This window comes from Canis lupus, chromosome 11 (genome assembly GCF_048164855.1).
Source record: "Canis lupus baileyi chromosome 11, mCanLup2.hap1, whole genome shotgun sequence".
NCBI classification, from domain to species: Eukaryota; Metazoa; Chordata; class Mammalia; order Carnivora; family Canidae; genus Canis; species Canis lupus.
In genome coordinates this window covers 14,202,178-14,224,350 of record NC_132848.1, presented here as the reverse complement: position 1 = coordinate 14,224,350, position 22,173 = coordinate 14,202,178, and the positions used below count along the sequence as shown (strand labels likewise).

General features: G+C 33.7%; 1 protein-coding gene across 7 annotated transcripts in view; it reads right to left on the bottom strand.

Moving 5' to 3' along the window:
• Window positions 1-22,173, bottom strand: part of CNOT2 (CCR4-NOT transcription complex subunit 2) — a 116,274-nt gene that overhangs the window by 19,784 nt on the left and 74,317 nt on the right. For 6 of the 7 annotated variants that reach the window (XM_072843256.1, XM_072843261.1, XM_072843260.1 and 3 more), the window contains 4 exons: window positions 14,889-14,955; window positions 4,369-4,516; window positions 3,452-3,634; window positions 1,088-1,167 (listed from right to left, as the gene is read on the bottom strand). In XM_072843256.1, coding sequence (XP_072699357.1) covers window positions 1,088-1,167; window positions 3,452-3,634; window positions 4,369-4,516; window positions 14,889-14,955 — 478 coding nt within the window. Of the gene's footprint in view, window positions 1-1,087; window positions 1,168-3,451; window positions 3,635-4,368; window positions 4,517-6,344; window positions 6,430-14,888; window positions 14,956-22,173 lie in introns of those variants that run through there. The other variant, XM_072843262.1, reaches the window with a different exon arrangement.

Genomic DNA, 22,173 nt, shown 5'->3' with positions numbered 1-22,173 from the left:
CACTGTCAGACACATTGTTACTTAATGGTCCATTTAACCAAAAAAAAAAAAAAATTAACTTGCCAATTAAAAACTATGATACATAATTTGATTTCAGAGATAATATGAAAAAAGTGCATTTCAGACAATGGGAATATGGTACTTTATAGCATTTTAACATCTTGAACACAAAACTATAATTTTTAAATGCTAAAATTTGGAATTTTAAAGTCTAATTTGATTAATCTATGCTGCTAAACATGTAACACTTAAAAATTACAAGCTCATAGTCACAAATGACATTTCATTACTAAATCCTGTCTCCTGCTTCCACATATGCTCCATTTCACTGATCATTCTTTCCCTTCCATTTTCTTTAAAAAAAAAAAGTTCTCTCTGAACGATCACATTAATTTTTGCTCCCATGACCATACAACATCCTTTATTTTTTTTCTCTGGAAAGGGTCTGGAGGCAAAAGTGGAAGAGGGTGAAACCTGAAGCTGAAAAGAAACAAAGCTTCTTGTTCTCTTCTCTCTGAAGCAGTTGATAAAAGAAATAAGCCAACAGACTATAGGATTCAAAATCAGAATTTTATGTAATTAAAATTTACACATAAAACTGGATTAAAAAAATCCAAGGGTTAAATGCCACAATTAGTATTATTAAAATTATTAAGAAAAACTGTTAAATGCTCCAATATAATCATAAAAGTTTCTTCAATCTGGGTCTCTATAGCCAGAATGCTGTCCCGCTCAGCCTAATTTAGACTGTAGTAACAGGACTGAGGATAGGAAAAGCTCCTGAAGCAAAAGAGATTCTGAGGCATAAACACAGACTAAGTTAATGTTTAGGCCTTCTCCGGGTGTTAAGGAAACAGTCCTAAAGTTGTAACACTATCCTATTACCATGTCCAGTGAAAAAGTGTATTTAAATCTGTCAACTGTTCACTCACTGATTTAAACCCTATTCCTGTCAAATTCTCACTAAATTAAATTCTACCAGTTTAACAGAAAAATCTTATAATATTTTAAGACCAGTATGTTGAATTGCTTTATATTTCAAAGATCTATCATATTTTTATAGGGTACTACCTCCGAATAAGCTTACCTGTTCCATTAAAAATGTTACTTGATAAGGAGTTATTCATTCCAAATGCCTGATTCCTGTTCATTCCAAATCCAGACATACTGGGTACATAGAAAATAATTTTAGATATACAGTAAGAACACTAACTTTCAGGTGAAGAAAAACAAAAGTGTATACTTTTGATCTCCTCATATAACAACAGTATGTTTAAAAACAAATACTAATTTTATTTTTCTGAGTTTAACCTTTATTTAAAAACTCTCCTGAAGTCCTTCCATGAACTGAGAACCAAAATGTCTTAAACAGATGATTTTAAAAAACAAAAAGCAAAGAATTTACCCACAAGCCTTAAGGAAAACAGAGATTAAGGGTACTATTTTAGGTACTTGGAAAACCAACTTACTGGATACACTGGTGGAAGTAACTAATCTTAAAAACATGCAGTTTATGGCATAAATATTATTCCTGAATACCTGTTTTCCTTCCATTACTGATAAAGTATGCCATTAACACTTTCCATAAAAGATCTTATTTCATACAGTCTTCCTCATCTAGAATCTAAACTCCTCATGGACAGGGTCTGCATCATGGTCATTTCTGTATCCTCTGCCTTTAGTGTTCAGGAGGATACACAACAGGCACTCAATAAATGTTTTGTTTACCTGAATTACGTGGTGAATTTAGTGTTCTAAAAAACACGTCATTCTAATATAGTTTATCTTTCAGCTACTTAAAAGAAAAAGCAAATCTCTCCATAATACCCTCAATTCCAAATTAATGCAGCACAACTGGTACTTGGTAAATAATTACAAATGCCTCCCTTTTCTGCACAAGGCTAAACATGAGAGAACAGAAACAAGTTTGAACTTAAAGCAAGGCCAGAAGTAATTAAGAATGTCAAAAGAGCTGTTAATGCAAATTCTACAATGAAAGTATGCATCTTTAACATCAAATAATCTGATAAAAGACAGTGTATCAGTGTTATGAGTAGGGTTAAACTGTTTGAAGATGATGGGTTTTTTTTTTTTTTCTTTTTTTGGTCTAACTGTAAAATTAACCATGGCCAAACAATACTTTCACAAAATATGGAGCTGGTGAAACAATACTCTAGAGAAGAGTAGGAAAGCCATTAAAAATACTTGTTTAATAGCATGTTAGAATTGTTGGTATAAGTACCTTCATATATTGAAAAAACTGAGGGATGAAAACACTCTAACAAATACAATTTATCAATGGTAATAAACAAGAAAAAAATAGTAATAAACAGGGTTTTAGAGACCCATGTTTCATTGACAATTTACAGGCACTGTATTTTTAAAAAAAAAACAATTAAAATGTGAAAAAATATGGAAAGGCAAAAATTTAAATATACATCAATGAACAATACTTTAAGAAAAGATGTGATAAAGCCCAAGAAGTACATGATTAGGAAGAGCTATCAAGTACTATGAATTCTGATAACCTTTTACAAATAATATTTATTTTTAAAATTAAGAGCAGTAAAATTATTAAGAGAAATATGCATAAATCTAAATAAAAGAACTAGAGCTTATAGGATGGAGATCAAACAGGAAATGTGCTAATAATCTATTTTTAATCCAGATTTTACAAGTAGTAGATAAAAGAAAGTGAATTAAATGGGTAAGATGATAGCAAATAGATCAAGATCCTTTTTCCTCATACAATTCCCCATTTAAAAAAAAAATTGGCGAACTTTAAACACTGTTTTTGTAAGATACAAAGCCTTTTAGTCACCACTCTCATTAAATTATATGAGCAGCTTAAAAATCCTAATAAAATGGACAAGTGGTCTTCATATTGTCATTATCACTTGCATAGTGAACAAATGGACAGTGCAAAAAGGAATGAAAAAGCACAAGAGCTCATCTTCTGATTTTAAATCCCAGATGTGATACTATTTTCAAGTATTGTAGATGTGGTCTTAAAAATTCTTTGGTCAGTAAGTCTCCAAAGCACAAAACTGAGTTTCAGTTGAAATGGTACTAAACCAAAGAGTGAAGCAAGGCAGTAATAGTCAAACATATTCCAAGTACTGTTCATTAGTCTGGCCAGCCTCTTTTAACAGAGGAAGGACCTTATCAACAAAAATTTGCCTAGTGGCAACTTAAGAACAATTTTCTGACAACAACAAAAACCGTTTATGTGCTTTCCAAAATCAAACTGGTTTTCAAAAGAACATGTCAAAATTTTAAGTTTGGGGAGGTTAAAGTTATAGAATTTAACAGAAAGAGAATCTTTGGTCATAAAAATATGATGAAACAAACTTATGAGACAGAAGACTCAAGAACAGAACGTTGCATATGAAAAGGCACATTTGAAAATACCCAGAAAGACAATTATACACAGTATCAATAAACATCTTACCTGTTCACAGTAAAAGGCTGTCGAGAAGGCTGCTGCTTTGGCATACATATTATGCTTGGCGAGCTTCTGTTGGGGCTACCTAACCCTGAACTGCTCATGCTATTTGTCCTGCTAGGAATTCCAATGCCCTGACCAACCTGGGAGTGGTTCATCATATTCCTAGGATTCATAGGCAAAATACCCCTGAAAAAGAAGTCCATTATACTAAATAAGCTCTCTACAATCACTCATTAAAATTCTCTGTAAATAATCAATTGGCCTAACCCCAGCACCTCAAATATACTTTCAAATTACACTGCTAATTTTCATTAATTTAATTCTTTTGTCTAGTCATTCTAGCTCTTTGAAAAATCAAACAAACCAACAAGAAATTGAGTACATTACAGCAGAACGAAGATAAGGTGGTATTTAAGATGAGAAAACCAATGGTGTGACCAGGATATAAAATAATCAAATGTGTTTCACACATTTATTTAAAGTAAGTTCATTCCAAATGTATGTCATTCTACCTTCTTCATACTAATATGCATCACCTATGTAATTTTGTTTTATTTTACTCACTAGAGCAATGGATGTGTGTTGAGGGAGCAATAATCATAATCACCTGAGGAATGATTTTAAATTGCACAACCTCTTTTGAGGAAGAGCTGGCTTCTGAAAAAGCTCCCCAGGTGGTGATTAATCCCTGATATCCACCCAGCTGACAACCAGTATGCTAGATGCACGATAAAAACATCTTACACTATTCTTATCAGTTTGCAATGAAATAAAATGAGCATAGGGTATTAACTTTCTTTTCCTCAGTGAAAGGCACTGAACCAGAAAAATGAAATAATTAGTTACCTTTTAAAAACTAATACGTTTGCTTACTCTACAAAGATACATTTTGAGAAATATTCTGGTCCATCAATAAATACCTGCTTGGAGATGGAGGCGTGTGAAGTGACATTGTTGGTACCCCTGTTGTTGGCGTGACGTGGCTCGGTAACTGAGTGCCTTGTGATAAGCTGCGATTTAACTGAGGGGTATTGTTGCTCATCCCCCTCATTGGAAGGCCTAGTGCACCTATTAAAAAAATTCAGAAGAAGGAAATTCATTGCCATCAGGAATGAAATTGTTATCCATCTTCTGGAGTGGCAATTTAAAACATTTTAAAATGACCTAACATAATATAATATGCAAATTTTTAATGGATATATTCAATTCACTTCAAATGGACAAATTTAACAAAAATGTTCTAATCTGAAATTTAGTATTATGAATGGATTTTTGCCTTCATATTTCTAACTTCTGTTCATATTTCTATTCTACGATAAACTATGTCTGCCAATGGTTTTAACAAATCAGATGATTTATGTTTCAATGAAAACACTTTATACAAATATGGCTTTAAGAAATTTGCAATCTTGTGTTTTTATGTTTTAAATCATAACTGAGGTACACATTTAACCCCACTTTGAAGTAGCTTTTTTATATGATCCTTTTAAATGCATTTAGAAATCTCTATTTATACACACATACTTCTAAACATTACAATTTTTACAAACCCAACATAAAGTGTAACTGTTAAAAAAAAAACTCAAGCTGATAAAACTGTAAGAGGCAAGAATTTAAAACATTTAAGTTTTCAAAGTACAATGACCTTCTATTTATCTAGTACTCCTAGGGCCAGATGCAAGAGGATGAATGTGTTCCAAAACAGGTATATTTTACAGACTACTGAAGTTTCACCATTCAGAAACAAGACATTTTAAAAAATTGGGATAAACTTATTTCAAAAATGTATGACATATTTCCTAACTTTTATTAATATGAAATATCCCCCTTCCATCCCTCAGAGTAAGGATGTCCAGTTGTCACCAGTTATCGTATCTGCCTATGGATGCCTCCATTTCCTGACCCACACTTTTTGGTGCTGTTTCTAGTCAGCTGTGAAATGGCCTACCAGACAACTAAAGCTATTCTGAACTGGAAGTTAAATAAAAGTGGTAAGACGGAGAGCTAATGAATACATAGATTACTTTAGTGCTAGGGATTTAAAGTGACTCTTTTCTTCCCTTTTTGTTCTAATTTCAGGAGCAAGAATTTCAAGGACCTGAGTATTTTGAAACTATGACCTCCAAAAACCTGGAGTGTATATATGTTCTGAATGTTTTACTTCAAGTACCTTTGGCATAACAATGTAATAACTAACCTAATGATAACAGTGGATCACAAAGATTCCACTGGAATCTGCCAGCCACAGAACTCAGCTATAGCCTAACTTTGCTTCTCAACTGAATGAAGCCAATAAATCCAACTCAATATAGTTACACTATTCTGTGTACTAGGTGTACTCTTTTCAGTCAGATTCCATGAGGACCAGAGGTTACTTCTACATTTCTTTACGTAACATGGAGGGAACTAAAGGGCCTACATTATATGTTGGTTTAGTTCACCATATTTATGTTTGATCCCTCCAAGTTTTATGACCGTATTATCACTGGCAGCAGATATTTTTTCTGAATCGGGACAAAATAAGGAAAAAGATGATTAAAAATTAGCCGTATAAAATTTCTTCAGAAGAAATCAGTCTTTTACTTCTCTTAAGCCACTAGTTTTCTTGTAAGATGCTCCCACAGTGAACCATCAAAGTGATACTTTTCATATCTTGCATTCAACAAACATTTATTGAGTGCCTACTATGTGCCAAGTACTGCGCTAGCTGCTGGGGATACAGCAGTGAACAAGGTAGAAAAGGCTCCTACCCTCAGGGAGTTTACATCCTTCTCCCCAAATAATGCTGTCCTAAAGTCAGAGACAGCTGCAAATTAACCACAGGAATGTGTTTCACACAATTATTGACCACCAAGAAATACAGAATTTTAGAGCCAAAAGGGACCCTAAAGATCACCTAGTCCAATGTTCGCATTTTACAGATGAGGAATCTGAACCTCAGATGAGTTAACGGACTTCTCCAAGGTGATACAAAGAACCAAGACTAGAATTTAGATCTCTTAACTCCTAGTATTCTTCATAGCAGCCCTATGGGAGAAGCCCAATATAACACTAAGTGAACACCCCATGTGAGTGTTTACCAATTTGTAACACCTCTTATCTATTTTATGTTTTCTCGTGGTTTCTTTTTAAAAATATTTACTTCTCAAATATTTTCTAAACCTCCCTCTCAGTTTTTTCCCTGCATTTTCTTTTTCCCTCTTTCCTCTATACCTATGCAAGTTTTTTTTTTAATTTTACTTTTTCACTCTCTTATACCTTTATCACTATAAATAAACATACACTTAAAAAAATCTAGTACCTTTTGGCTGTTTTCTAATAATATGCCTTACAAAAGACTGAGATTCGTTTACTTCAATCCTTCATATACATAATATTCTATGCTGTATTATGAAAATTTATAACTTCAGAAATATCTTCAAGATTATCTGAACATTAGCAAAAAACTTGGAGATGGAAACAAGAATGTGTATGGTTTATTTAGACAATTAGGAATTGGCACATGAGTTAATTTGTAGGGCTGAGAATGGAGGAAGACAGTATGAAAAAAACTGAAAGATTAGTGTTTACTTTTATTTTTCCTTCAACACTCTTGATTTCACAAAACAGCTAATTCAAACAGTCTGAGTTGCATTTTGTTGAACTAGGTAGATATGAAAAAAAAGAAGAGAGGAATGTATTAATTGCAAATAGGATCATCAGGTTTTGAATACCTTAATAATCAACCTATTTCAAATTCAATTAAAAATTGAATTCTTTTAAAACATAAAGAATATTAAAAAATTAAAAAATAAAGAATATCACTGAATAGAAACATGAAGATTTTATTTTTAGGAAATAAAATACAATAATCATTAAATTTGAGTTACTTGAGTTAAATAATTGTAACTGGATATAATCAAAAAGAGAGAGAACTTTACTCTTTTAGTAATATATTTAGAAACAATCACAGAAAATCTTCAAAATACGATACCAAGAAGATGTGCAGGCCAAAAGAAAAAAATTCACTAAAAATTTTGGCATAAAATAACTACAACAGGTAAAAAGTATTATAAATGAGGAATAAATTTTAAAAAGTTAAGAAGCAGCTTAAAAAGTTATAGCTCTGAATCAAATTTTTCTTCCAATTTGACAAACTAGTTATATGAACATACTCCAAGTAGATTCCTACCTGGCAGGGCACCAAACAGAGAATGAACTGACCAATTTTCAGAAATTCAAAGGAATATGATCTAACAAATGTTTCCATGAATTATTCCCACTGCACAAACTGATTAATAGCACCACACCTCCCTTACATATCTTATGGCAAGATATGCCATCCTTTATTCAATCTTTTGCTAAAAACAAAATAACAATACAAATTATAGAGGAAAAAACTCCAATCACAGCAACCAAATCCTTGAATACTCACACTTAAATGAGTCTTTTGAAATCTTTCTTAAGGAAAAGGTGGAAAATCCCTAATTGATGCAAAAGAGCTTCAAGCGTCCTCCCTTCCAAAGCAACTAGCTTCTCCTAGGAACTAACTCACTGTTCTGCCCACACTGATGAAGAATAACCACCTTCGAACCTCCAACTTGTCCTCACATCTTCTTACCTCCAATCTGCCCTGCACTTAGCTGCTCAATCTTTTGTGTAATATTATTTTGTTAAGTATTTTCCTTCCTTAAAAATCAAAGGATCTGGGCAGCCCTGGTGGCTCAGCAGTTTAGCGCCACCTTCGGCCCAGGGCCTGATCCTGGAGACCCGGGATCGAGTCCCACGTAGGGTTCCCTGCATGGAGCCTGCTTCTCCCTCTGCCTGTGTCTCTGTCTCTGCCTCTCTCTCTCCCTCTCTCTCTCTCTCTCATGAATCAATAAATAAAATAAATCAAAGGATTTTAGAGAGAAGAGTCTCCAGAGATCATCCAACTAAGTTACAGATAAAGAACATTAGGAATTAAGTTACTTACCAAAAATCACAATGAAGAATAAAAATAATATAATTTCTTAACTCTTACACTCATCCTTTTTCAACCAATCACTTTCCACTTCTTACAGTAGTTGCAAACTTGTATCACCTATGGAACGTTAATGTCTACATTCCATGCCCAGAAATTGTCACTTGGTCTGAATCGAGGCAACGCATGGCCAGTGGGATTTGAAAGCTCCCTGGCTGTTTTTAGGAGTACAGTCAAGAGTACAGAACCACTGTCCTATGAAATCCAATCACCATTTAGTCTTTTAAAAATCTGTCAGGATTGTGCTTCTAATCTTTGTTTTTTTTAGCCCCCAACTTTATTGAGATAAAACTGACATGTAACTCTTCTATTCTTAATTAATATTCTACTCACTCCATTATAAACTCTTTTTACATACCACATATTTTACTTACAATCTTCCTTCTTTCCCTGGTCCTCTAAATCTGTCCCTGTTCTTTTATTCATATCCCCCTCTCCACCTAGAATACTTTTCCTTTCCTTCATCCTATAGAAATACAGAAGAGCATCTTTTTTTTCTTTTAAAGTCACGATCCAGGTGTTTACATGCAGTACATGTATAGTGTGCTTTGATGTATATGGGAGGGACTGCTAACTCAGACGTGAAAGCAAAATGGATTTGGAATCAGAAAATGTTTCCTGGAGAACAGTACATGAATTAAATAATGAAAGAGACCTAGTTCAGGTATTTGATGGTGGTGATGAGTTAGGAAGGTAAAAATATTCTAACAGTTTACGATGAGAAAACACCAAGATGTATGAAAATGACGACAAGTGATCTGCCTAGAGGAGGAGTGGGTTTGCTTTGGGGTATTAAGGATGTAGACAAGAAAGAAACACGGATGGATGGAGTTATTGGGCTGGAGTTAATGGGCTTCAACATCCTCAACTATGAAAAGCTGCTATTATGTTAGCACCAGCGGAGAGACAATGTTTGGCTGGATCTTTACAGCAACTGGCACTCTACCTATGGAACATCCATGTGAAGCTCCGAAGTGTACTTTGTACTCCTCTTCAACCTAAGTTTCCATTATAGATTCGTGGCACCCATTCCCCAAGTAATGCAGGTCTCAAACCTTAGAAATCCTGGGTCTCTCTCTTTCACATCCTATATCACCAAATCATATTAGTTCTGTCTCCAAAATATCCTAATCTGACCACTTCTAAACACCTCTACTCCTACTCCAAGTCATCCTATTTTTTTTTTTGCCTGGGCTACTGTAGCCATAGCCTTGTCTTTCATATCATTTGTCCCTCCCCACCCAGTCCATTTACTACAGAGCAAAGTGATCTTTTAAAAATAAAACTGTATCTTAAAATCCTTCCAATTAAACTTAGAATAAGTTGAAATTCTTTACCAAATCTTTACAAGACTCCATGATTTGACATCTGGTACTCCATCAACCTTCTACCTTTGTTCATTATACTAGCCCTCTCACTCATCCTTCAACACTAGGTTCTTTCTTACATTCTCATGAGTAAGCACTTGTGCATTTGCTGTTGTCTGTACCTAAAAAGCTCTCCCTCAGATCCTTCCAAAGATCTCCCTTTCTCAACCTCAGGTTTCCATTCAAATAGAACTTCCTCAGAGATAGCCTGTCTATTCCATGTAAAGTAGTAATCCCATCTACTCATTCTTTAATCTGACTTAATTTTTATGGTACTTACTAGAATTATATGATTTACTTAGTTAGCTGCATGATTATTCTTTCTCCTTGAAAATGTAAGCTCCATGAAAACAAGATCTCTGTTATCTGCCATTCTCTTAGCTCTTGGAATAATACTTCATTCATGGTAGAGGTAGCTAACTAAATACTACCAAAATGCTCTGGTCAGTAGACCCTTGAAATCTGTAGCTTTAACATTTGTTGTTTCTACTATGTGCTAATGGTCCTCTAGGGTCATGACATTCAGTAAGTAATAATGTAGCATTCAGGATTCAAAGAAACTTCTGTTCTCAACTCTTGTTATCATAACTACACTTACTAAGTAATGTAATCCTGGCTCTATTACTTAATCCCTTAAAACCTTGGCCATTAAGATAGGCACACTTCTCTCTCTTGGGGTAGATGTGACGATTCAATGAGTTGATTTATATAAAGTACTTAAAATAGCACCTGACACACAGTAAATACATAATAATTATCAGCTTCTCAGGGCTGGGTAGGGTGAATGTGAAACATGCTTATGCAGAAAGGATTAAAAAAAAAAAAAAAAAGTCCAGATGGTCCTAAAGGTGATGGTGAAGACTATAGTCTAACACAGTAATAGTTTTCACCAGAGAAATCATTGTTTCCTGTGGGAAAACTGTATGCTATAGTTGTTCTTGGCCTTGGAAAGTGCTAAAGATCTTGAGATATATCCCACAGAATTATAAAGACTGTACTTCTTGCATGAAACCAATATAACAGCCTAATAAAAGGTTTCCCTTGCCTTCATAAACTAGACCACTTTCAAATGTACCCTATGCTGATGCTGAGTGCACTGTTCCCACTACTAGAACAACTTTACCCATAGTTTCTTCAAGGCCAATGACAAACATGACTTCATTTCTAAATCCCTTCTTGATCATTCTCCAAGATATGTGCTGATTCCCACCTCTGAAACATCCAGAAAACTCTGTACTTTTTCCTCTGCTCTGCAGTAAAATAACTTGTGTCCTTATCTACTACATTATACCTAAGGACCATATCTTGCACATCATGCATTCAATAAACATTTACTGAGTGCCTATCATGTACAAAATACTGAGGCTACAAAAGCAAATGAGGACATGCAAGAAATAAGCATGGCAAGGTCACAGAAGTATGTACACTGTAAGGTATGGCATAAAAGAGCCTCTTCTAACACACATCTGAGCTATGCAGCATAATGCCATTATGTGGTAGGTACTTAGTAGCTATTAAACTCAATGCCTAAAAAAAAAAAATCAAATAAACAAAACCCCAAAAAACAAAAACAACAAAACAAAACAAAACCTCAATTCCTCTCCTTTTGGAAACTTTTCTTTTCACTGTAGCTTACTGGGCTTTTCTCTCTAAACCCTAAGCTTGTCCATACCACTCAATATGATACCTTTTAATCCATGTATCAGCATTATAGGCTGTTATTTAACATTTTATATATAAATATCTTGACATGTGTTTCTTGAGAGCAAGAACTCCCATAGCATTCAGTATTAATTCAACTGTTAAATGTTCCTATAATTTCTTGAAACTATTAAAATATGTCATTCACCTAACCATAGTGATGCATGTCAGTAGCATCATTTCTGAATCACTCCACCTGTGCTCTGGTTCTCCACAAAACAAGTAGCCTTCACCTCTGTATTCTTAAAACAGGAGGCCAAAGGAATGTTGTTGAAAGCATGAGAAAATGCCACTGCTCTCAAGCCAGGAGTCCAGATCCCAGAAAGACAAGTTTCTTTCCCCAGCTAGATGCCCAGGTCCTCTGAGAATTCAGATACAAGAATGTACCATGGATTCATCCTGATAGCTTGTTAACCTATGTGCCTATAAGACAATAAATAGTAGAAGCACTCAGTAAATAGCAGTTTCCCTTTTCTCCAGTTCTCCAAGGTTCTAAACTGTGTTGGTAAGAAAGAAAAAGTCACTACAACTTTATTGCCACTAATTACAATGTACTGAATATCAAGGAGAGATTAATACCTGGTTCCCTGTTAATTCCAATCTAATAGATAGTTTCAGGGAGTTGAGGGGGTCTTTAAGCCTATAAAGTATACCTAAAATCTTATGCACACTTGCAAAGAAAACAAGTAGAGAACATCAAGCAACCTGAGTACAAGATTCCATTCAATGGCTTCTATAGTTATCATTTGGTACACCGCATTCACATGAATTCTTAGATGCAAAGTTAGATGTATCCTATCATATACTTGGATACATTCAGACTATATAGGAACCTGTGATCATACAAGTCCCCAGTCCAGCATCTTCTAGGTACCTTATGTACTACACAATTACTTCCACCCAAATCTGGCAAAACATAAGTTTCAGCAGCCCTATATCCATTCAAAGATGAAGGTCCTCCCTTGTTTAATCTCAGTGAGATTACCCTCAGTTTTGGAGAGCACTCTTCCTTCTCAACCTCTAACTTCTGTAATCATCAAGAACATAAAACAGATGGTAGACCTCCATTTTAATGGTGCAAATTCCTGCTGAACTTTGCCAATCTGAATACAGAGATAATGGCACTATTCAATCCACTTGGGAAGCAAAAGAACAGCTGTAACAAGCCTACTGCACAATTACAATTTGTTGCCATAAGAATAACATCAACGAATCTATCCCACCTACCACTCCTATCTCTCCATTCTTTACTAAAATTAGCTCCTCAAATTTTATCATTCTGACTAATTTATACTACTAAAACCTGGACCTTCAAATCCCACAGGGCAGTTGGTGTTCTTTTGTCTGACAAGGTGTGTGTTCAGATTACTTATCACCTAACTGAGCGATCTGACCCTAAGGCTTATCCAACAGACTGGGTGGGAATCCAGCCTCTGTCTTTTTTACTAGCTTTAGCTTTTTAGACTGTACCCTAGAAAGGAATAACAGTACCCTGACTTAAGACATTTCCCAGTTCACACAAGGTTCAATTTTTTTGTAGACTAATACCTACAATGCCAATTAAAAGACTGAACCATGCATTGAAAACGCTGATTGACAATTGCTACAGGAATACAGCCATTTAATATACCAAATTCCAACAAGAAATATCTGTCGCATATGATTTCTTCTTAAACGGAATACCTTAAAATACTTTTTCTAATGAAAATAACTTTGCTCATTTATTAATCTTTGTAAATCCCTAATCATGAGCAAAATCATTTTATACAAATTAAGAAGCTAATAAATATCTGATACCAATAAAGTAAGTATATTTCAAACTTAACCCATTCCATATCTTAGCCCAATTACAATTTCATGTTTGCAGGTTAAAAAGTGACATCAGATTTTAGAAGTCCATAGAGCTGATTATATTGTAAAAACAACTGCCATTCTCCTTCGTAAAGTAACCTTACCTTCTCAAATATAATTTTTTCCTATTCTATATCTACTTTCTGCTGTGACAAGTTATGGGCTTTAAAAAGACAACAAAGTTCTTTGCAGTTACTCTACAGAAATAAGGGGTGGCTTAAAATAACTAGATATTTTCATGATAAGGGTTGCCAGAAAGGTGAAAGTAGTAGGTTTTATACTAAAACACAGGATAAATGAAGCAAACTAGTTAATAATATCCTCTCAACAATTAGAATGAACATTTGTAGATAAATAAGCAACACCTCTTTTATGCAATATAAAGCTTTTTAAAAATGTTTTCCACTTAACTAGAGGAAAACTGCTACTATGTACAAGCAATTAATAGTTTTATTTACTAATTCTATACTAACAAAATTGCATGCCACAGCAAAAATGGAAGGAAGAAAAAAGTATATTGAAACTACGTTTAACAAAATTAAGTTCCTTCCCCCAAAATAAATTTGAATAAAGTGGTCTGACAAACTATTCTGATACCTACCAAAACTCTGCTTTTTTATTATACTAATAGGAAAGGATTCTAAATCAAATAACTGATTTTTATTTGAAGCTGGTTAAGATACTCTATTGTCAGATTGTTTCATCCAGTGACTCTATTTCCTGTAATCTCTGATGGGAATTTATATCCCTTTTAACACCCTCCTCCCATTAACAGAGATGAGAGATCAGCAATCTCTGACATTAACAGAGATAATAAATAATAAAATCTTATTAATATTTAACAGTTTGAAAAAGTAACTGAAAAAATAGGAAGATTTTATAACTTAGTTTTATAAAAATTTTATGTGATAATAGCTGTTTATTGAGCGCTTACTATGTGCCAGGCACTGTGCTAAGCGCTATAAAAGCATTACCGTACTTAAAAGAAATAAAATCTTGTATGTAGAAAAAGCATTGAACTGTGAGTCAGAAACATATATTCTATATCCAGACTGAGCTACAGTAAAAGAAATATTTGCTAAACAAAGAGAACATTTCAGATTTTTAACTAATGGTCTTTCATTATAAAAAAGCTGAAAACCAAACAAAACAAGCCACTCAACTGACCAAACAAAAAAAGTTTTTTTTAACTTCCTCTAATTGAAAACATAGAGGATGTCTATTTTTTTTTAATTTGTTTAGCAAATTCTTCTTCAAAAACACTGTACTGCAAAGGAACATACAAAGGATGTAAAAAAATTTTCAATCTACCCTATATCCAAATAATAGTAAGCTCTGAATTAGAAAAGTTCTGAAACAATGAGGTTTTCCTATGTACGTGAAATAAGGAAAACCGAAAATTAAAAATCTTTCCTTTAATCCTAGAATTGACCCAGGAAGGCAGCAATTGGTTGTTCTTTATTTCAAAGTTATTTTTTTTCTTAAATAAAGGATCCCAGAATAAATACAAAACTCTTACTTTGTTGCCCGTATAAACTTGCCCCAAACTGAGACAGCTGACCTGATGTAGATGGTGATGCCAGCATCTAGAAACAAATTAATTATATTAGAGCATAAAGAAAGTACACAAAGCAATGCATTTACACTTTATGAATCTGTACAATATACAATATGTGACAATCAATCCACATTTCTCATTCTTCAAAAAAAACATAAAGCAAACATTTAATAATAAATTCCATGTTTAAGAAAATATCATAATTGGATAAAATAAAAATGTACAAATAAAACTAATTTCTGATTACAAGTATTTTTTTAAGTTACTCTAAATGAAACATAGCAGCATCACTTCACTTTAAAAGAGCAAATAATCTAGGTTAACAAGAACATGAAGACAGTATCTCAAAAAGTCAGCCTCTATAAATTTATAAGTGAAATTATTTGATTCTTAGATATTATATTAAGCTAAATTCTAAACTCAGTTTATTAAAAGTTGAAAATAAAATTACTGAAATAGAGAAGATTTATATTTTATAAGAATACTTCCTAACATTTATACATGCAAATAGTTTAATGCATAAAACGGGTAGAAAAATCTAACAAATATACAATCATAGAATAAATGGAGAGATGACATAATACCAAAAGACAAGTCAAAATTACTTACAAAATTATACAGACATGGTATATAATGTATACTGTTAGTGATGGGACTTTCATGGCACTTTAACAGTGCCTTTCAATTTATTGTATCAGCATCTTTTTTTCCTATTAGAATATAAATTTTTGAAGGCATGTTACATTCATGGAACATGTTACTTATATTCATTTTTTATTTCCTCATAGAAACTGGCACTGAATACAGAAAGTAGATACTTAAACTGAGTAAATAAAAACGTGTACATGCAAGTGTATGTTCAGGTACTATCTTATATTAAGCAACCACCAAAACAATTTAACTAAATAATATTTGGGCAATGTCAACAAAAGGATTATAATCAAGTAGACGAAGAAAATGAATTATGCACCTAGTTATACCTTAGCGCAAAATGTGATAAATGGTCTGAAGTATCACAAGAGGAAAAAAATTCTGAACAAGGGTAACAGGAATATTTTATAGAGCAATAACATATGATGAGAGATCTTCCAGGCTAAGAATATGCAGCAAGTGTTAAGTGTGACAAAAGTTAGTGACACAATTAGAATACAAACAAAATAAAAAACATTCGTGATTTCATTACAGGTATGAGTGAAAGAAGTTTAAGGCGTACACCCCTATGCACATGTGGACATACACAGAATGAGAAATTTAAGAGTGTGCTGGGGCCATTTGTAAATGGCAAATGACTATCAACTATGGCAATAATGAGAAAAAAAAATATTAAGCAAAAGAAGTGACCTGATCAAACTGTGTTAGGGAGATAATTCCAACAGCAAAAATGGATGGAAATGGTAAGATACTAAACCAGAACAGCAGAGGTGGGACTACAAAAGAGAGACCTTATGGAGGTAGAAGCAACTGTATTTCATGACCTGCTGAAATGGTTGAGGTTTAGAGAAAAGGAGGAAGAGTAAAGAATCACCAGACAGGGAACTATCAGAGGCCACTCTGATAGTGAAGAATGGTGCTGACATTGACTACATTAGGACAACCAGAAGGAGAAATATTTAAACAAGAAAGGTTTTATGATATACATTTCATGCTATATTTTCATGTCGAAATTCTGACTTGTTCTAATTATTCAAACATTCACAAGAATTTTTATACAAGAGTAGTTTTAAACTAATGATATAGATCACTCTTCTGAGGCAGGGCTGAGTAATACACTACTCTAAAACTATTAGTATTCAAATAGTAAAAAAAAAAAAAAAAACTTTTAAATATCCCTTCTCAAATCCAGAGGGTACACAATCTAAACAATTAAATTGATAGAATACACATTTTATGCCTGATCAAGTTCTTCTGTTAGGTAAAACCATCATTACTATTACCATGTACCCAGAAATATTTTAAGAACTCAAAGGCTCATTTCCAAATTGCAAAGACAAGGTCAAAGAAAATGTGTAATACATTTGGTGACAGAAGGTAAAAGGCTTATAAACTTAAAATCATGATTTTCTGTTATCACTGTAAGTTACAAACGAAAGTAAAAGAGTAGTTTCCAAAAGCTTCAACTGTATGAGATTGGCAAATATGAATGCATGTCTTAGAGTGATCCACAATGTGAACATTTTAGAATGGACCACTTAAAATTTTACCTTTCCCAGAAATTTATGCTTACTGAATATGTAACTCCAAAGAACATTTTTAGTCCACTTTCTCACAAAGGTTGTACATGCACAAGGAGTTACAGTGTGCCAAGATATCAACCCTCTCAGCACTAGGAAGCTAAGAGAAGGAGGCACAACATGCAGCCATCCAGGGCATGGCTCCCTGGGCCAATTACTGGTGATCAAGAGCAGTATGGTGACCCATTTACCAGTGTGATATATTAAACACTCCATTTTCTCTGAATGTGAGAGTACGTGAAGAAGGTTAGTAAACAATACAGGAATATGAAAGTGATTTATTAAACTTGAGTTTATAGCCTTCAAAGCATCCATGTAAAATAAGCATTAATCAGCTATGCAAACAGATGTTAAAACAACTGCCTCAAAACATGTCAAAAATGCAAATATATAATTTTTTTTCAAATACATAATTTCTTATAAAAGCAGTCCTTAATAGTATGTATTTTTAAACTTTGATAGTATGCTTTATGAAATATGTCAGTGCTAAAAATGTTACTTAACACACAATGAAGGAATGTGAATGGGATATAAATGCTATTTATGAAGGCAAAGAAAATGCACAAGAAATGCACCATGGCACAGCAATAACTCCAATTAACCAGACAACAGAAAACTTACATATTTTTTAAATGCTGAAAGTAATAATATAAAGATAAATTTCTTAAAGAAATATAAAGCTTTAGATCAAGAGCGACATTATGGTAGGGCATACAACATAAGCCCAGCTTTGGAGTCAGGAAAAAAAACAACAAAAAAACAAAAAACTCTAGGTTTGAATCCTGGTTCTGCCACTTACCTATGGGGAGGGCCAGGCCTCTGTTTCTTTCCTGTAAGATGGAAATAACACTACCTACCTCACAGAGTTGAAGTGAAGATTAAATAAGATTAAGATATGGCACACAGTATGTGCTCTCTAAATGGTAGCAGCTGCTGCTTAATAATCTAATTTTCCTCCCAATGCAGGACTCCCTTTAACAGCAGTCTCAGAGGGTCCTTCAGTCTTAGGGGAACTTATTGAATAGTGCTCTACATTTATATTAATTTTTGTCTGAGAAGCTAAAGAAAGAGGTTCATCATCACAAACTCCAGGTAAACTAAGTAGAACTTGTGTTTGTAGATGGGGGAAATGGCAAAAAAGAATTAAATGTTACACAAGTGGTAAAACACTGAAACCAACAAGGTTACCATGTTCCCAGTCCCAAACCATCATTTCAATTAAACTCTTCCTCATTTCTCAGTCTAACAAACTGCAGACAAACAACAAAAATCAGGAAGCAACTAGAAGAAATAGTAATAGGATTCAAGTTATTTCAGTGACCCAACAACAAGCCCATTTATCTTTGGTTTATTATATAGAATGTTAAAAAAAAAATCAGTAAGTTAGAAACTGTATTTTTAAAAATTATTTCCACTGTTGCTAGATACAATTCTGAAATTCATAACCAAAAATAAAAAAAAAGTTTAAAAATTTGTTTCAAAAATATATATATTTGGGGCAGCCCCAGTAGCTTAGCAGTTTAGCGCTGCCATCAGCCCGGGTTGTGATCCTGGAGTCCCGGGATCGAGTCCCACATCAGGCTCCCTGCATGGAACCTGCTTCTCCCTCTGCCTGTGTCTCTGCCTCTCTGTGTGTACCTCTCATGAATAAATAAAATCTTAAAAAATATATATATATATTTGAAAACTTAACCAAATTCAGTTCCTGTCCTCAATCCATAACAACACAAAGGTGTTATTCTATGCTTCCTAATAGTGATCATTTCTCAATTATTCCCTCCAATTAATGTACCTTCAATCACAAAACATATTTTGGAAACATTAAAATCAGTTTAGTCAAGAAAATATTTTCTTGGGCAGCCCGGTGGCTCAGCGGTTTAGTGCCGCCTTCAGCCCAGGGCGTGATCCTGGAGACCCAGGATCGATTCCCACGTCAGGCTCCCTGTATGGAGCCTGCTTCTCTCTCTGCCTGTGTGTGTCTCTGTCTCTCTCTCCTCTCTGTGTATTCTCATGAATAAATAAATAAAATATTTTAAAATATATATATTTTCTTAATAACAAAGGACTTCAAAATGCAAGAAAGTTTGGTTAAATACAAATTCCCTGACCACAAAAGCAATTAAAAATTTGAACTAGTTTAAGTATCCTCTAAAAATCACAAGTTATAACTTTGACTATATCATATCTACCAACGGGAGGTGGGGGTAGAAAGCCACCCACAAAGGAAAACAAGTTCTAAACCTAGGACAGAATCTGAAAAACACTTTAAAATTAAACAGTATGGTTTATTTTTTTTAAAGATTTTATTTATTTATTCATTAAAGACACAGAGAGACAGAGACAGAGAAACAGAGAGAGGCAGAGACACAGGCAGAAGGAGAAGCAGGCTCCATGCAGGGAGCCCAACGTGGGACTTGATCCCGGGTCTCCAGGATCACACCCTGGGCTGAAGGTGGCGCTATACCACTGAGCCACTCGGGCTGCCCAACAGTATAGTTTAAAAAATTAAACCATGGAGTCACAATGAAACCTTAACAGACACAAAGAAAGACTACAAGACAATACTTTAAAAAAATCAAAAGAAGAAAGGAGAAAGAAGGGAGGGAACAGTCAGAAAAACAAAACAGTAAGTCATAGGACCTTGTAACTTATGCTTTAAAATGAGCAGTTTTTAAAAAGTTTAATACATGCTGGAATAGCCAAGTAATTAATTCCTTTCGGGCATTTAACATTCGAACTCAAAATGTATCAATGACCATCTTTATATTATACTGTCTAAATCTTAGGTTAGAGACAAATAGGAAGGCATATTACTGATTCAAGAAATGTTCACATTTTTAAATTTATTTAAATTTTATTTTTTTTTATTTTTAAAAAGATTTTATTTATTTATTCATGAGAGACCCAGAGAGAGAAGTAGAGACACAGGCAGAGGGAGAAGCAGGCTCCATGCAGGGAGCCTGACATGGGACTCGATCCTGGGACTCCAGGATCACGCATGCCCTGGGCCGAAGGCAGACGCTCAACCGCTGAGCCACCCAGGTGTCCCTAAAAGCCTTTTAATATTCATTTCTAAACTGTTTTTGAAAGTCTACATTAATTATAGTTCTCCAGCAATTATTTCAATGCTCCCTCAGACAGTGACTATTCTTCCATTTAAAAAGCACCACCTTACTATTACTAGTATGAGAGAAATAAAGTATCATTTTCTAACTATGAATTTTTATTGTCATTATTGAGATTAAACATTTTGTGATTCTTTTTGTACATATCACGATTTATCTTCTAAGTGTATCATTTTAACTCCCCTTTAGAAGTAGGCTTTTATCTTTAAAATACGGAGTTTGAATATTATGTGAATGTCAATGAATTTCAGAGGTCTTAGAACATTTCCTTCAAATGATTTGACATTTAATTCCAGTTTCTTTAGATACAGTCTGATTTACATTTAACTCTATCAGGTTATCACTGCCATAAGAATTTCCACATTTATACACATCCATATTTTCTATTTTTAAAGCTGATTTTTTTAGTTTTTCAGGTAAATAATCATATCATTTGCAAATAATTTTTTTTTTTCAGTATCAACTCCTTTCCCTCCCTTTAACAGACTCCCTGATAGCCTACTATCTTCTGTGATTATATACAGGTTCAAGAACATAGCAGTAAACTAGATTGGCAAAGTCCTTGCCCTTGTTAAGCCTAAATTCTGGTGGAGTAGAGAGAATAATAAACAATTGATGAATATATAACTTTTAGGTAAAGAGGTGCTATGATTGTGAAAATGCAAGAAAGAATTTAAAAGGATACAGTAGTATAGTATATACAAGGCTACTTAGGAAAAGAGAGAAGCCTTCTGGGGGAAGGTATTTTAGCATATACCTGGATAGAGAGAGAGAGAGAGAGAGAGAGAGAGAGAGAGAGAGGTATGAAGATCTGAAATACAAAACAAACAAACCGTGTCAAGGTCTTCAGGTAGAAAGGAATGTGAATGCAAGGAGCTGGAGACTCCGCCAAGTATGACTCCAAAATGTAGGTAATACTAATCACAACAATGACAACAATAATGGTAATAGAAGGTATCCTTATTTATAACATATTTTCATGAAATACTGGTTATTAATTGGCCTGAAAGAAATCGTAGCAGCCACAATTGTTGTAGGATAACAAAAGTACAGAAACTAGGCAAGAGTTCAGAATGGTTGTTGTCTCTCAAAATAAGGAAGTGGTCTACTCTTAACCAGTTTTAAGAGTTTTTTTAAAAGTAAGGAATAGGAAAAAACAAAAAAAGTAAGGAATAGGTGTCATACTTCATGTTTTTACAGCATATATTAAAACAAGGGGAAAAGATTTCCCACAAGTTTGTGCTTTTAAAATAATTATGCTTAAGAATCATGGAGTAGTGCACAGATATGACTAGAAAAATGTTAGCAATTAAAATACAAATATATTTAAAGACAGCAAAAACTCTAAGCTGAGTAAATTATATAATCCTCAAAGAGCTGTCTATTAATACCTTATATGAATGCTTTTAATTGTCTATAATGTCCCCCCAAAAGAATAATGATAAAAATGAAATCAAATCCACATCTGCCTGATTTAAGCTTATGAAAACACTGAAATAACATCTGTAGAATTTATTAAGCTAGTTTTATACTTCAAAATAGCAAATTCAGCATTTTTTAGGAAAATACATACATATATAGGAATCTCTTGAAATAAAATGCCTTGGAAAATAAGTAGTCCTAAAGAACTACTTAACAATTTAATTAGTACAGTCACATGAAAAACAGCTTCCCAAATACTTCTACAACCATGCATGTGATAGAGTTACATTTTATACTTTATGGATAGGGTAAATCAGGATGTTTTTTAATAAATGGCTTATGATTGACTCAATCACTGGCCAGTTTTTTTTTTTGAAAATTTTTTTTTAATTTTTTTATTTATTTATGATAGTCAGAGAGAGAGAGAGAGAGGCAGAGACACAGGCAAAGGGAGAAGCAAGCTCCATG